The sequence below is a fragment of the Pelophylax lessonae genome (assembly GCF_965119305.1).
Source record: "Pelophylax lessonae genome assembly, chromosome: 3".
Taxonomy (NCBI): Eukaryota; Metazoa; Chordata; class Amphibia; order Anura; family Ranidae; genus Pelophylax; species Pelophylax lessonae.
In genome coordinates this window covers 606,872,838-606,889,533 of record NC_138770.1, presented here as the reverse complement: position 1 = coordinate 606,889,533, position 16,696 = coordinate 606,872,838, and the positions used below count along the sequence as shown (strand labels likewise).

Genomic DNA, 16,696 nt, shown 5'->3' with positions numbered 1-16,696 from the left:
AACGATCCGAAAATCCGCAGATCGTTCATCGGACTAAATTTTACTTCCAATTTTCTTATCTAGTGTACGGGCCTTTATTCATATTTTAGTTGACTAAAATTTTCATTTTAGACATCTAAAATATCCAGTTCATTTTAGTTGACTAAAATTACAATGGTTTTAGTTAAATTGCAATGCATTATTTAAGGAATTCTCTAGAATTTCCAAACTCATTATATACTCCTGGAGTAAAAATTGAATAACATGTTATTATTTATGGTATTAAAGTTTGAACATGCACTACAGACACAGATGTAGCCGTTGTGATATATAACCAGTGTTAATTTTGCCTTCAGATTTCGATTTAGCTTTAGTCATAGTCTTTTGACTAAAATGCCATTTTAGTTTTAGTCGTATTTCAGTCATCTGAATTGTTTTAGTTTTAGTGGTATTTTAGTTGACTAAAATTGTGCTAATTTCATCTATGAAAATATTTTTTGTCTACAAAATTAACACTGGTGGTCATACACAGTTGAAATTTTGGCTGATTCCTGCTGAATCAGCTAAGGGGATAGGTTTCCCTGCCAGCACCCATCCCCTTGACAAAAGTCAATCTTTCAATCAGTTTCTGTTGAAGAATTCAGTCAAAAGATATTTCATCTAAATAGTGCCTGCATCCAGTCTGATGCAGGCACTGTCCAGGTTTTCAGCAGGAGCTGGAAAAGGCTGCTGAATACAATAGCTAAACAGCATACATAGAGGAATCAATGATTTCTCACAATTATCCCAGGAGGAAGCTGAACAAGCAACAAGCAATTGCTCCCCCGAGAAAATATTACTGATTGTGAGGCCGAGCGCACCCCGGGAAATCAGAACTGCGGTCGGGACAACTCACAGCCATTACACATAGACACTTGACGCTCCACCCCTGTACCTCCCCCAGCAGGTTTCCAGCCTATCTCCTGCAGGCTGCTTGCTGCTTGAGTGGGTGGGATGGGGATGTACCGGACCACGGAGATTGTGCCTGCCTGGAAGGGGGAAGTGTGAGCAGCTGAGCAAAGGGAGCCGAATGAATGTTCCTGGAGGTAGGCTCAGCTAGCTGTACATGGTGGATTAGTTTAGCTAAGCATAGAGGTGCTGTTAGCTGACAAATGGAAATGCATGTCCTTTTCATTTAGCTCAATAAAGCATTGTGAATGCCCCCTGGATGCCCCTGGTGTGTGCCCTCCTGATACCCCATGGTATGCCCTCCCAACAATTCCCCCCCAGTGTGTACCCCCCTGACACCCCATGGTATGCCCCCCCAACCCCAACCCAGTGTGTGCCCTCCTGACACCCCATTGTATACCCTCCCAACCCCCCCTCCCAGTGTGTGCCCTCCTGACACCCCATGGTATGCCCCCCCAACCCCCCCCCCCAGTGTGTGCCCTCCTGGCTCCCCCAGTGTGTGCCCTCCCAACCACTGATGTGTGCCCTCCTGACACCCAGAGTGTGGCCTCCTGACTCTCCCCTGGTGTGTGCCCTCACTACCCTCCCCCACAGTGTGTATCCTCCTGACCCTCCCCCCAGCCCTATTCTCTGTACACCGCCCTACAGCCTACTGACCACTCTATCCTACCCTACAATCAACTGACCCCTATACACTGCCCTACATGCTACTGACCTCTGTAAACTGCCCTACATCCTACTGACCTCTCTACACCGCCCTAAAAACTACTGACCCCTATACACTGCCCTACATGCTACTGACATCTCTACACTGCCCTACAAACTACTGAGCACTGTACACTACCCTACATACTGACCAATGCACACTGCCCTACAAACTTCTCACCACTGCACACTGCCCTACATACTACTGACCTGTGCACGCTGCCCTACAGCCTACTGACCTCTGTACGCTGCCCTACAGCCTACTGACCTCTGTACGCTGCCCTACAACCTACTGACCTCTGTACGCTGCCCTACATCCTACTGACCTTTTGTCAGGGAAATGGCCATAGGAGAACTGGCAACATTGCCAGTAATAGCAACGGACGCTCCTGACTCAACTGACATAGCCCTCTGCTGGCCTGTCAGGGAATTGGCCTATAAAAGGTGGCCATAGGATCAGGCTCATTGCTGGATTATCTCTCAGCTTTCTGTGTTCCTGTGCTTCCTGTTTCCTTTTTGGATTTCCTGTTGTGACTTGGCTTGTTCCTGATTCCGTTTGATCTCCTGCTCCTGGTTTGACCCTTGGCTTCTCCCACTGACCTTGCTTCCATTACCTACCGTGTATGACCCCGGGCTGTTTCAAGACTTTGGCTATTCTGGTGGTCTCCTGTGCATGACCTCCCACACTATGATGGTTCCTCCTCCTGAGCCACGGGTGCCAATACCTGAACGCTTTTCCGGTGAACGGAAGAAATTCAGGGCCTTCAGAAATGCATGCCAACTATTCCTGGCCCTACAGCCTAGGACTTTCACTTCAGAGACTGTAAAGTTTGGGTTTGTGATTTCATTACTATTGGAGGAGCCCCAGGCCTGGGCGCATGGCCTGCTGGAGCAAAAGGACCCTGCTCTCAATTCGATGGACACCTTCTTTGATCTAATGGCCCAACTTTATGATGATCCTCAGCGTGTGGCTACGGCCGAGGCTACCTTGCATTCCCTCCAGCAAGGAAAACACCCCACCGAAAATTACACAGTAGAGTTCCGCAAGTGGTCCGCTGATACGTGCTGGAATGAGGCGGCCCTCAGGTACCAATACTGTCTGGGATTATCCGAATCTCTTAAGGATGAGCTGGCCAGGATAGAGACTCCCACTACTTTGGAGGGACTGATTCAACTTACTATCCAGCTCTATAGGCGCCTCCGGGAGCGTCGGTCTGAGCGCTCACAGACTTCTCGCCCAACCTGGATGTTGCCTAGGGCCCCTTACCACTTCACTCCAACTCATCCTGGGAATTCCCTGGTTGCAGGCCCATAATCCACAAATCAACTGGGCCAAGAAGGAGATTTCCTTTCCCTCTTTCTACTGCCTGCAACACTGCTTCGTTCCCGGGGTTAGCAGTCCCGCCAGTTATTCAACCATCCAATCAATTCCAGATGTCGGTCAGGCTATACCTATAGTCTATCACGAGTTTTTGGATTTTTTTTGATGAGAAGAAGGCTAATGTTCTCCCACTTCATCGGCCTTACGACTGCCCCATTGAACTGCTTCCCGGTGCCGAGATCCCCTTCGGACGTATATTTCCGTTATCTGAGGTTGAGCTAGAGACTTTACGACTGTATATTGATAAGAACCTTGAAAAGGGTTTCATCCGCCCGAGCTGGAATTTTTTTTGTCGGGAAGAAGGATGGTTCACTAAGGCCATGTGTGGATTACAGGGAACTTAACAAAATTACTATTAAAAACCGATACCCAATTCCCCTCATCCCTGAACTTTTCCAAAGGTTCCGAACCGCCCAGCTCTTTACTAAACTTGACCTACGGGGAGCTTACAATCTTGTTCATATCCGGGAGGGAGGCGAATTGGAAACAGCTTTCAGGACCCGGTTTGGACATTTTGAATATTTAGTTATGCCATTCGGATTATGTAACGCCCCAGCCACGTTCCAGCACTTTGTAAACGATATTTTCCGGGAATTTCTGGACTATTTCATAATCGTTTACCTAGATGACATCCTCATCTTCTCTGCTACCCTGGATCTTCACAGAGTTCATGTGAAAAAAGTCCTTGCGACTCTAAGGAAGCACGGTTTATACATTAAAGCAGAAAAGTGTGAATTTGAAAAGACTTCCATCCAATTCCTAGGTCTTATCATCTCTACCGAGGGAATCGCAATGGATCCACAAAAAGTGAAAGCTATCTTTGAATGGCCAGCCCCTTCAGACAAGAAAGGTGTTCAATGATTCATAGGATTTGCTAATTTTTACGAAAGATTTGTAAAAGACTTTTCAGCTATCATTTCACCGATTACTCAGCTGACTCGCCAGCAGACCAGATTCAAATAATCCCCAGAAGCTCAGGCAGCATTTGACAAACTCAAAAGACTGTTCACCTCTGCACCAGTCTTACAGCACCCAGATCCAGCTTTACCCTTTGTATTAGAGGTAGACGCCTCAGAAATAGCCACAGGAGCCATCTTGTCTAAGCGCCAAGGACCTAAGGCCCTACTCCACCCTATTGCCTCTTTCTCTCAAAAGATGAGCCCCTCAGAGAGAAATTATGACGTGGGTGACCGAGAACTGTTGGCCATTAAAACCGCCTTGGAGGAGTGGAGATATTTATTGGAAGGTGCCGCCCACCCAATTATGATCTTCATGGATCATAAAAATTTAGAATATCTGAGGGCCACTACACGTCTGAGACCACGACAAGCCCGGTGGGCTTTATTTTTCTCGAGATTTAATTTCCACATAACTTACCAACCAGGCTCCAAGAACGGGAAAGCAGACGCACTCTCCCGAATGTTCCCTGATACCACCAAGACTGTGGAACCAAGTACCATTCTGTCAGCACAACATTTTTCCCTGATCCAGCCAGAATTAAAATCCTCAATTAGACAGGCATCCACCCAGTATGCGGACACAGAAATACCCCCCCTTGGAGAGTCAAGACGGGTTTCTTTGGCACCAGGACAAAGTTTTCGTTCCCCAACCAGTCAGGCTCCAAGTTCTAAAGACTTTCCATGACCATCAGCTGGCTGGACATTTTGGTGTACGAAAGACCCTTGAGCTTATCCAACGCTCCTTCTGGTGGTCTAGTTTAAGGAAGGATTGCTAGTCTTATGTTAGCTCCTGCGTTGTCTGTCAGCGCAACAAGGGATCCAACACCAAGTCCTGGGGTCTGTTAAGGCCTCTACCCATCCCTGAGCAACCCTGAAAGATGATCTCATTGGACTTTATTGTTGACTTACCTTCCTCTGTGGGTTTTACTACCATCTTGGTGGTAGTGGATCGTCTGACCAAAATGGCCCACTTACTACCCATGACCGGCACTCCATCAGCCCCAGAAACAGCAAAAATATTAATCAAGGAAGTAATCAGACTACATGGGCTTCCGGATAATATTGTTTCCGATAGTGGAGTACAGTTCACCTCCAGATTTTGGAAGGATCTTTGTAAGACCTTGTCCATTAAAATATGTCTTTCTTCCGCTTACCATCCCCAAAGCAATGGCCAGACAAAGAGAACAAACCAGACTCTAGAACAGTATCTTCGTTGTTTCTGTACTTTTGCCCAAAATGACTGGATATCCCTTCTCCCATGTGCAGAGTTTGCATACAATAATTCGGTACATACCGCCACTAACCAGTCCCCATTATGGGCGAATTATGGGTTCCATCCCTCCATTTTGCCCAATTCCCTTCCTGAAGCATCTGTCCCTGCAGTCCAAGACCAGATTGATTCTATTCAGACGAACTACTTACTCCTTCAGGAGGCCATCCAGAAAGCACAAACGGATTACAAGAGGTTCTATGTTAAAAAGAAATTAACCTACCTTTACAAAAGGAGACAAAGTGTGGCTCTCCTCAGCTAATGTTAAACTTTCCTTCCCATCCCGGAAACTGGGTCCGAGATTCGTTGGACCCTTTGAGATCAAAAGGGAGGTCAACCCTGTGGCTTTCTAACTGGTTTTACCCAACTCCTACAAAATTCACCCGGTATTTCACGTATCTCTGCTAAAACCAGTTGTACCCAGCCCTTTTTCTGGTAGGGATGAATTACCTCCTCCTCCAGTCCTGGTGGAAGGCGAAGCGGAGTATGAAGTGGAGGCCATAATTGACTGCAGAAAGAGGGGTAGGCAAACCCAGTACCTCATCAAGTGGAAGGGGTATTCTGCAGAGGAAAATTCCTGGGAGCCTGCAGATAATGTACACGCTCCTAGACTGATCCGGGAGTTCCACAACAGACACTCAGAGAGACTGGTTCCGTCTGGGCATCCGGAGGCTGCCCCTTGGGGGGGGGGGCACTGTCAGGGAAATGGCCATAGGAGAACTGGCAACATTGCAAGTAATAGCAATGGACGCTCCTGACTCAACTGACACAGCCCTCTGCTGGCCTATCAGGGAATTGACCTATAAAAGGTGGCCATTGGATCAGACTCATTGCTGGATTATCTCTCAGCTTCCTGTGTTACTGTGCTTCCTGTTTCCTGTTTGGATTTCCTGTTGTGACTTGGCTTGTCCCTGATTCCGTTTGATTTCCTGCTCCTGGTTTGACCCTTTGGCTTCTCCCACTGACCTTGCTTCCGTTACCTACCGTGTATGACCCTGGGTTGGTTCAAGACTTCGGCTATTCTGGTTGTCTCCTGTGCATGACCTCAGCTTGTACCACGGTTCACGCTGCATGCTTCAGTCCCAGACCTCGGCCAGTTCCTGTCTCCGCTACTAGAGACTATTCCTCGGCACAAGGTAGCCCGGCTGCTTCAGAGCCTTTGAAGACTCATACCCTGCTATGATTCCAGCCTGTTCCAGTTCACTCTCGGATTGCTCCTGGTTCTACCTACCTGCCTGCAGCTGGTAACCTGTGCCACTTGGGGCGCCACACCCTCTGTACCATTTCCAGGGGTGTGCCGCACTGAGCCGCACTGAGCCGCAAGGGGAGCCCTCTCAGCACCTCGGCTTCGGATCAGGTAACCCTGACACCTCTGTACGCTGCCCTACAGCCTACTGACCTCTGTACGCTGCCCTACAGCCTACTGACCTCTGTACGCTGCCCTACAGCCTACTGACCTCTGTACACTGCCCTACAGCCTTCTGACCTCTGTACGCTGCCCTACAGCCTACTGACCTCTTTACACTGCCCTACATACTACTGAGCTCTATACACTGCCCTACATACTACTGACCTCTGTACATTTTACTCTGTATGATACGTTTAATTCAGTTCTGTAAGCAACACCTTATTTTCTGGAAGTGCCCCTCCCGAGACTAGACTCTGGATCCGCCCCTGCTGCCAGCCTGTTAGGATAGGCACTGGTGATGTCTTGCAGCCTCCTGGTACCTCCTTTAAAACCTGAGCAATCCAAATTGATGCATGTGAAAGAGTATATTCCCATAAAATTAGGGATCCTCAGGTTTCACAGGAGGACATAAGAAGGCTGCTGCCTGAGTCTAAGGTAAATACAGTTAGTTTTACTTTTTTTTTTTTTTCTTTGCTTATGGTGTTTCTTTTAGTTGGCCATATAGATTTTGGTATAGGGATGTAGGGGGTAACAGATAGTTAATGGTTGATTTGGACTGCAGGGTCTTCATCAAAGAAGAGATCTATGTATGGATAGTTTATACAGTCCATATTTACACTAGCCGATTGGCACAGAATTCAGATGCAAATGGAGATCACTGGAGAAGCAGTGTCTACTACAGTGATTTCCAACTTCCAGGGCATTGGCCAGGTATTATACATGCATAGTGCCATGGTTCAAGCTGGACCATTTTAACTATGTGTAAAATATCTATACCTGGAATTCATCTTTAAGCCCTTAGCATCGGTTTCCTGTGCCTTTAGAACCCTAATCTACAGACTAAAGCAGTATAAAACCCAAAAGCAAAAATGTATTATATTTCAGTTTACCAATTCTTACATGTGATGTCTTTGGCTAGATAGCTATATTAGTTTCCTTTTTAGGCTTTTTTTATTCTGTTTTCATCTGGTGATCCAAGTTTGTATCTGTTTACATGGATGAGACAAACCTTTTAACACTGGCAGGGTGCTTAAAATAATAGAAAAATAAAATAATCCGCTTTTATTTATCCATGTAAAACCTTTATCCCAAAGAGGAAAAAAAATGTTTGCTGTACCTGATAATAAAGTGTGAGCTTCAATTTGTAAGTGTATTTAAATCTGCTAGTACATTTAACACTACCCTACCCCCAAGACAGACAATGCTGCTGTCTGCTTTACCTCCTGTGCACATTCATCCAGAGTTGTGTCTCACTAATACTGGAGGTGTGTTACAGGCCAGATCACCAGGGAAAAAACTAAGAAAAGATGCAGTCACCACATCTAATGATTGGTAAGCTGCAATATATTACATTTTTAGTTTAATACCACTTTAATCTACAGATTGTTCATCTAAAGATTGGACACCAGTGCATCCTAGTAGTTCTCAGACTAAGCTGTCGCAAACAGCCACAAATCTCAGATTATTGAATGAAAACCAGTCAGCAAGACAGCAAATTATAACAGCTAACCATAGCATTTAGGTAATACAGGCGGTCCCCGGGTTATAAACATCCGACTTACAAAGGACTCCTACTTACAAATGAAGCGAGACAACAGGAAGTGAGAGGAAATCTCCCCCTAGGAAGGGAAATTCACTCCTGTAAGAGGTTTAATGGGAAAAAAGTTTCTCCACTGAAGCTTTATCACTAATCCTTCTTTCCACAACAACCCAAACTTTTCAAAATACAGTTGTCAGAGGGACAGAAAGTGAGGTGAAATCTTCTGAACAGGGGTACAGACAGCAAAAAAAAATGGTACAGGGGTGGTAACCCTTCCCTATGATATCCAAAAAAACTTAAAATGTATTATTTTGGCTGGAGCTACACTTGTACAAATCTACAAATGTACCTATTCCGACTTACAAACAAATTTGACTTAAGAACAAACCTACAGTCCCTCTTTTTTGTAACCCGGGGACCACCTGTAGTTAGTTTGGATTGCAAGGCCCGCTTTAAAGTAGAACTCCAGCCAAAAATTCATTTTCAATCAGGAACTGTCCCTCGCAATACTTATTTTCCGCCACTAGATGTCCTTAGTCTAATAGCCAGCATTAGTCAACCTAATTCCTCCGAGCCCCGGTCACCCTGGACCCACTTCCAGCCTGTGATTGGACAGTGAATGCAGAAGCAACACCATGATGAACTCATCTCTCTGTCGCTCTGCTCTTTCCTATTGTCAACATGCTTCATGTCATCATATGAACTGATAGACTCCTTGTGCTGTGTCTCACTCTCACACTCCAGCCCTGCTGTACAGCGACTGCAAGTGGCTGATACTACTTTAAATTTGGTTACTTTACTTATATAATATAAAAATATATTTAATGATGTATTCAGGATTACAGAACTGCAATAACTGTTTTTCATAAAGGAAAAGGAATTGGCAGCACTCCAGGTTGAGTCAAAATCCAGATTTATTGACTGGACATCCAAATTATGACATCGTGACAAAGTAGACGCGTTTCACACACTGACTGTGTGCTTAATCATTACTGTTTTTCATACATTTGTCTAGAGTTCATCTTTAACCCCTTGGTGCCGAGCATACACAAATAAGCGGCCCCACTGGACTCGGCTTTTTTCCATGGGGCTTCATTTTTGTGTATCTTTCTTTTTGCTGGGAGTGCAATAAAAATAATAATAAAAATAGGAATAATAATAAAAATAATAATAAAAAAATACCTAGATCAAGGTTTGATCTGGTTCAGTGCCAGGGTTAGTGATTGGATCAAGGTCAGGGTCAAAGGTTAGGTTAGTATTTTTTTTGGGCAGGATTTTTTTTTTTTAATTAGCATCAGTAAGTTTCAGTGTCAGTGTGTTTTACATAGGATGAAAAAAAGCACAATGCGCACTGTTGTGCCTGGGCTGTACTACGGGTACAAACAACAACCAACATATACATATATGGTATCGCTGTGATAGCCAGGTGCAGGAGAATTTATTTTGGGTTGTTCTGTGATGGAATGTTATTGTAGTAGCAAGAAACATACAGCTTAATTAAAAAAAAAAAAAAAAAAAGATTTTTCTTTACTATTTTGGAACAGTTTTCCTTTGATAATAAAAAGAGAAATCAAGAGATATCCATTACCAGCAAATGAAAGCCCAATTTCTTCTGGGAAAAAAACAAGGTATAAGCCACCCGGATGCACAAAGTAGTTTGATGATAGGTACGGTTTTTCTAACACATGTCAAAGTTGCAAAATTGTGCTTAGCCATTAACATTTGTTTTACCCTTAAGCCTCATATACACGCGTCGAAATTCGGCCGGGAATTTTCGTCCGACGACCGATCTCCCGATTTTCGGCTTGTTAGTATGGTGCTCTCGACAACCGACTCTGACTTTTCTTCCGAAAAAATTCTGGTGTGCAGGCTATAAAATTTTTGTCCACCGTCAAAACACGTCCGATTTTCGTGCAGTCAGTACAGATTTAGACAGGGAAATATCTTATGAGCAAGACTGGGCATGCTCAGAGAAGAAAGAACACAAAGAAAAGCAATCCAACACATGACATCACTTCTGAAGTATAATTCTGTCGGACGACAAAATTCGTGTGCAGTCTAGAGCACATTCCAACCAACAGACACCACTCTGGACAAAAGACGGACGACCGGTCGGCGGAAATTTGTTGCGTGTGTACGAGGCTTTAGACGGGAAGGGGTTAATAGGTCCAGCGAAGAAACCACTATGATCTGCTATGATATTTTCTAAAATGTTTGCAATGTATATAGCTGACAGGCTAGGGGATCTTTTTCCTCAACAAAACTGGCGTTTTACTTAAATTGAATGTGATAGGAAGTCTTGTGAATTCTCACTAACAAAATCTTCTTCGTATTTCTTCAGTATGATATATACTTTAATGAGTTCCTAAGGAAGAAGAAGCAGAAGACTGAGAAGGTTATGCCAGTTGAAAATAAACAATTGTCTGGCTATTGTATGCAGCTAGACACCAAACCACCCGCAGCACATTGTGGACAGCCTCTGTTGGATGATACTTTGGAGCCCTGGAGATCCAGCTGAAAAGTTATTGTGGAATTTGTGCAAAACATACATTTCTTGCCCGGCTTCACAGCTGATGGGCTGATCCACTGCTGACTCGGAAGATGGAGACTTTAAAGCCTTACTTGCTCTGTACATTGGATTTTTTTCTTTACTGAAAGTTGAATATCAACATTTCCAAAAGCTGAACTGGACGGCCATCAGAAACTGGGTGATGGACAGTGGGATTTATCATTTGTGGACTATTATTTTTTTTAAAAAAGCACACTTTTTGGAATATGAATTTGGTGACTCCCTTTTGCAATAACATGTGGAATTAATATGCAGGTACTTACGTTTAAAAGGGACGTTTAGTAAAAAAAAAAAAAATACAATAAACTTCCAGACTTTATCTTGATGGGGGAATTTTAGTTTATGCCATGTTTTTTGGTAGTATATTGTAATGCATTTGTGGTTACCTAAAATAAGCTATAAAAACTGAACACCTTATACACCACTGAGTTTTAAAAGTGATTCAGCGTATTGATTATTGCTCTTCTGTGTCTCTGCTCTCCATCAGCTCTTCAGCTTTGCAAGACAGAGGAAAATGCAAGTTTCCAAATGGCTACAATATATGATGTACTGAACTAAAGTTATGTGACCTTTGCCCTCCAGAAAAACACAAGCAGGGTTAATAACATGAGAACCAGAACTATGGATTGTAATGATGGATGGAATACTAACCTTTAACATGTAAAGCTAATCTGTCATCAGTCACTAAAACCTTACTTTATGACAGCAGACTATGTGCCAGTTTTCTTAAAGTGACCCTGTTGCTATAGAAAAAGTAAGCTATACCTGTAAAAGAAGATATCGTGCTTATCCTTAACGCAGGTGGTCAGACACTATAGCTGGCTTCTGTGTTCTTCACCTATAGCAGCCCCCTTTCCCATAAGGCAAACAGGCCTACTGGTACTCGGTTGCCCCCAGGTCTTATACACAATGCTTAAACAGTTGGACATTCATTTGTTTATTTTTCAATTTAGCGCGACTTATACAATATATAATTTTTAAGGGTGTGGTCACACTTGAAGTCGCAGCTCACTATTTGTTGCCTTTAGCGCGGTTATAACCTTCTTTTTATATTTACAATGCTATAGTGCCTGGTACATGCAAAGAGGTACATGCGGTTGGCAGACAAGCACAGTGGTTTAATGAGAGTCCAGGAACAAGGCAGGCAAGGTTTAGAGTAGTCAGGGTCAAATCCGTAGTCAAAAGGCAGGCGAAGTTCATAGAATAGTTGGTATCCGATTCAAGGTCATAAACAGGGGAATCGAAACAGCAGAGCAGAGCAGGAAAGACATACTGACAGAAAAAGAGATTATGCATGTATACGTACACGCTTCTGACAGAAGAGAGGCTACAGTATACTTTTCCTGTTGCCCATGCCACCGAATGCTGAAAAAACTTCTGCTGTAGGTCATGAGAAAACTCATGGGAGTGGCAATCCCCCCCACAGCTCTCCCTAGGTCCTCTTGCTGACCCCTATGCCACTGTTGTATCCTACAAAGGGTGGAGGTCAGAGGGAGGGACCACTGAACATGTGGGTGTCCAGTGAGACTTACACTCCCAGAAGACTTCAGCAGAAGAGCAGTACTTATGCCTTGTCTTCTTTTACAGGTGGGGCTTGCTTATAAAGTTTTTCCTACAGTGTACCCATTTTGAGTTATAACATTTACTTATAAAATGTGACGTTAAGATTTTTCCTTGCTTTTGTTCTATATTTTGATTACTGTATTACATATACAGCTTTATAAATGTTCCCTTGAGTGATCATCTGTGTATCAGGAAATGTGATCAGCATCAGCTTAAAGCATAGCTAAAGGCAAAACGTATTTATTTTTTTTTTTTTTTAGCGTGGAGAAGGATTAGCCACTTCAAGACCATAGGACGTCCATGGATGTCCTTAGGTTGAAGTGGTTTTACCGGGATGATGAGGCATCATCCCGGTATCAAAATTTCCAGCTGGTGATTCCTTCTAAGGCAGAAGTGATTTGAGGGGCTGAACAGCACAGAGAGAGAGGAAGTGACGTTGTTCCTCCCTCTCTGTGACCCCAGAAACCAGAAGCAGCAAGGATCTCATCACTTCCATGTTCAGCTATTTATTTACCTGGCTGCTAGCGGCCAGGAAAGCAGCCTATCAGACCTATCTGTGTCTGATCAGCTGCATTGGAGACCAGAGGAGAGATTTGGGGTCTAATAGATGCCAGATCTCTCAATAAAGAGGACCTGTAATGACATGCCCATGCTGTCATAAGGGATTTTGTTCATCCTTTGCAATAGCAATAAAGTTAATTAAAAAAAATTAAATAGACAGTGTAAAAGAGAGGTTTTAGATAAAATTAATAAAACATTAAAAAAACGCCCAGTCCTGCCATGCTTAAGCGCAAAAGCATACGTAAGTCCCAAAAGCATATATGAACAGTGATCGCACCATACTTGTGAGGTATTACTGTCTGTAAAGGCATTTAAAGCATAGCCTATGCAGAATTTTAAGTACCATATTTTGTTGCCATTCCATGGGCAGACACAATTTAAAAGCATAACATGTTAGGTATCTATTTACTCGGCGTAACAACATCTCTTACATTTTATCTTAAAATAGGTCTTATATTGTGTGTGTGCAGAATAAAATTAATCAGTGTATTTTTTCCAAAAAATTCAGTTTGAAAAACCGCTGTGCAAATACTGTGTGACATAACAAAATTGCAACACCCATCAATTTTTTCTATAGGGCCTCTGCTAACATCTAACTTTTACATGTATGTGGAAAGTGTCAGAATTGGCTAAGTATTGAAGTGGTTAAAACATCTGTCAGGTTTTTATTGGTGTCTTTGCCCAGACTGGGCGATTCAGACTCTCTAAGAGTGCAAGTGAAGGAAAATACCACATTTTAGGACAGAGCAGATACCTTCCAATGTAATTCTGGCGACAACCAGCAATTCCCTCACTTTTATGGTATTTCCTCTTACTTCCTTCCTGTTTTGGGACAGGAAGTGAAGGGAAATCACTCTAATGGGACACAGATGGCAAAAAAAACAAACTGACGTGGGTTATCACCCTCACTTAAGCAATCCAAAATAAAATAAAAAAGCTTTGCCTTTAGTTTTACTTAAAGAAAACCAATACTGATTCTCCCCCTGGTTAAAGCACAAAAACCACTGTAGGATCAGCCTCCCCACTCTCTCTTCCGCACATGCGTGGCGGGATTTCTGTACATTTGCAAAAATGCTGCCAGCTCCTGGTAGATTGCCACTATACTGCCCAGCGGCATTTGTGCCCACAGTTGCAGCTTAGTAACACACTACCTTCTGTGATAGCTATGATGTAACATCTTGGAGGGAGCGGGTTTCTGGCCTAGGCCGAAAACTCAGAAGTGCCGCTTAGCAGCAGAGCAGGAAACAAAAAGGTAAAAATATAGAATAAACATTTTTAGCTTTTGTGTAGCAGGGAGGTGGGATAAAAAAAAAAAAGATTTGCTGGAGTGGGTTTAGTTTCTCTTTAAATAAATGCCACACTGATTGCAATTGCAAGCTGTAGCTTTTTTAGCTGCAGCCGTGGCCAAAAGTGTTGAGAATGACACAAGTATTAATTTTCACAAAGTCTGCCGTGTTTTTATATGTTTTTGTCAGATGTTACTTTGATATACTGAATTATATTTACAAGCATTTCATAAGTGTCAAAGGGTTTTATTGACAATTACATTAAGTTTATGCAAGGCGTCAATATTTGCAACGTTGAACCTTCTTTTTTAAGACCTTTGCAATTTGCCCTAGCATGCTGTCATTCAACTTCTGGGCCATATCCTGACTGATGGCATTCCATTCTTGCATAACCAATGCTTGGAGTTTGTCAGAAATTTGGGGGGGGGGGTGGGGGGGCGGTTGTTCACCTGCCTCTTGGAGAGTGACCACACATTCTCAATAAGATTAAGGTCTGGAGAATGTCCTGGCCTCGGAACCAAAATGTCAATGTTTTGTTCCCCAAGACACTTAGTTATCAATTTTTCCTTATGGCGAAGTGCTCCAGCATGCTGGAAAAGGCATTGTTCGTCGCCAAACTGTTCTTGGATGTTTGGGAGAAGTTGCTCTCAGGGGATGTTTTTGTACCATTCTTTATTCATGGCTGTGTTCTTAGGTAAAATTGTGAGTGAGCCCACTCTCTTGTCTGAGAAACAACCCTACAGATAAATGGTCTCAGGATGCTTTACTGTTGGCATGGCACAGGACTGATGGCAGTGCTCACCTTTTTCTCTCTTTTCTGGACAAGGTTTTTTCTGGATGCCCCAAACAATCGGAAAGGGAATTCATCAGAGAAAACTGAAAATTTACTATCAAATACTTACTGTAATTTTCTTTTCCTGATTGACTCCATGGCAGCATATAAGTGGGTAGCCCCGCTCCTACCCCATAGGACCCCACTCCCATAATTTTTCAGGCTGAGCCAGAGGCCACATTTTCTGTGACTAGCCTACTCATGACTCTTCGAGGGAACTCCTGCTGTCATGGTGTCCATCAGGAAAGGAAGATTACGGTAAGTATTTGATATTAAATTTTCCGTTTTCCTTACAGACTTCCATGGCAGCATATGTTTGGGAACTTACTAGCCCAAAAAACAAGGGTGGGATGTCAGAAAAGTAGGGTTTCATTTATAGCCAACAAACCCTATGGATAGATATTGACAGTATAAGGAAGTTAGCTACACCCAACAAAGAGCCAGAACAGCTTTAATGGAAGAGATGTCCTCCTCCAACTATTCCTGGTGCTCTTTCACAGGAAGCCCATGAAGCCTACAAACTCCTGGATGACTGTGTGGTGACTGCTTCCAAAGGAACCAAGCCCTAAGCTTTATAAGCCTAATGACTAGCTGGAATGACACATACAGCAAAAATTCTGAACAACATCTCCGTCCTGCTGATTCTGCTGAGTGAGTGACAAATATGTCCTAAAACTCTGAGAAAAACATAAGCTTGAAAGCATGCTCCAAAAATCCCAATATCCATGGCATGGAACCAGTTATTCTTGGTGGTCCTGCATATGGGATGAACTAATCCTTTGTTCTCATAGAATGCCAAAGACACCTCAGATTTCCGCCCAGTATGGCTATAAACACTACCCGTACTGGGCAGGAAGCCACAATGATCCCTCTTTGCACAAAGCCCAGATCCCGGCAATCTCCTGACTGAGGAGAAGAACCCATAGAAAAGTTGCCTTCATGACGGAGACTTTACTCAAAACTGAACTAAAAGATTCCACCTAGAGCAGCAAGCTGTCAAGGGGCATTAAGAGTCCTGATTCTGACCAAGCTTCCTGCTGAGGATGTAGACCTAGAGAGATTGACATCATGGTTCAATCCTTACTCTAACTGGCCTGGAGAGGATCCCATCTGGAGCTGTAAGTCAACAAAGGATCCTTCCTACCCTAAAGCTGTGATATTGGCAAATTTCCTGGTTGAGCCCTTAGAGTGCATGTCTTCATAGCTGTCTTTATCCAGGCTGAACTGTAAACAGATCCCATCTGGAGCCAGCAAGAAAGCCCAGAGCAAGAAATAAATCCTGCCTGGAGAGACTTGGTTCTCCTTCAAATCTCAGATGCAACCCCCAATCAAAGTATGGGATGAGTAAGGGATAGTCTACCCAGGAGACATTGGATATGACAAGGACTGCAGAGATCTTTCCTATAAGAAATCTTTAGGTTTAGTTGAAGTCTGGAATGCACCTCACCAGAGAACTGAAGCAAAGAAAACAAAGCAGTCCAAACTGAACAAGCTCTTTTCAAATCCTTTTGTAAAATTTTGAAATATTAGCTTAGAGACACAGCCAAGCCTGATTAGTCTCTTCCTGCCAGGATGAGAAAGTGGAAGAGATGAAGGAGGAATATTGCTCTTTATGACAGGAGATCGCATCAGCAACACATTGCAAACATTGCCACGTTCTTAGCAACAGACTCTCCAAAAAAAAACTGTATATGC

General features: G+C 43.5%; 1 protein-coding gene across 1 annotated transcript in view; it reads left to right on the top strand.

The window, feature by feature from the left end:
* The window catches only part of CNIH3 (cornichon family AMPA receptor auxiliary protein 3), a 229,189-nt gene extending 218,359 nt beyond the window's left edge, over positions 1-10,830 (top strand). The window contains exon 6 of the mRNA XM_082252324.1: positions 10,532-10,830. Within this exon, the coding sequence (XP_082108450.1) occupies positions 10,532-10,559 (28 nt within the window). The 3' untranslated portion in view covers positions 10,560-10,830. The remainder of the gene's footprint in view (positions 1-10,531) is intronic.
* Positions 10,831-16,696: the final 5,866 nt, after the last annotated feature.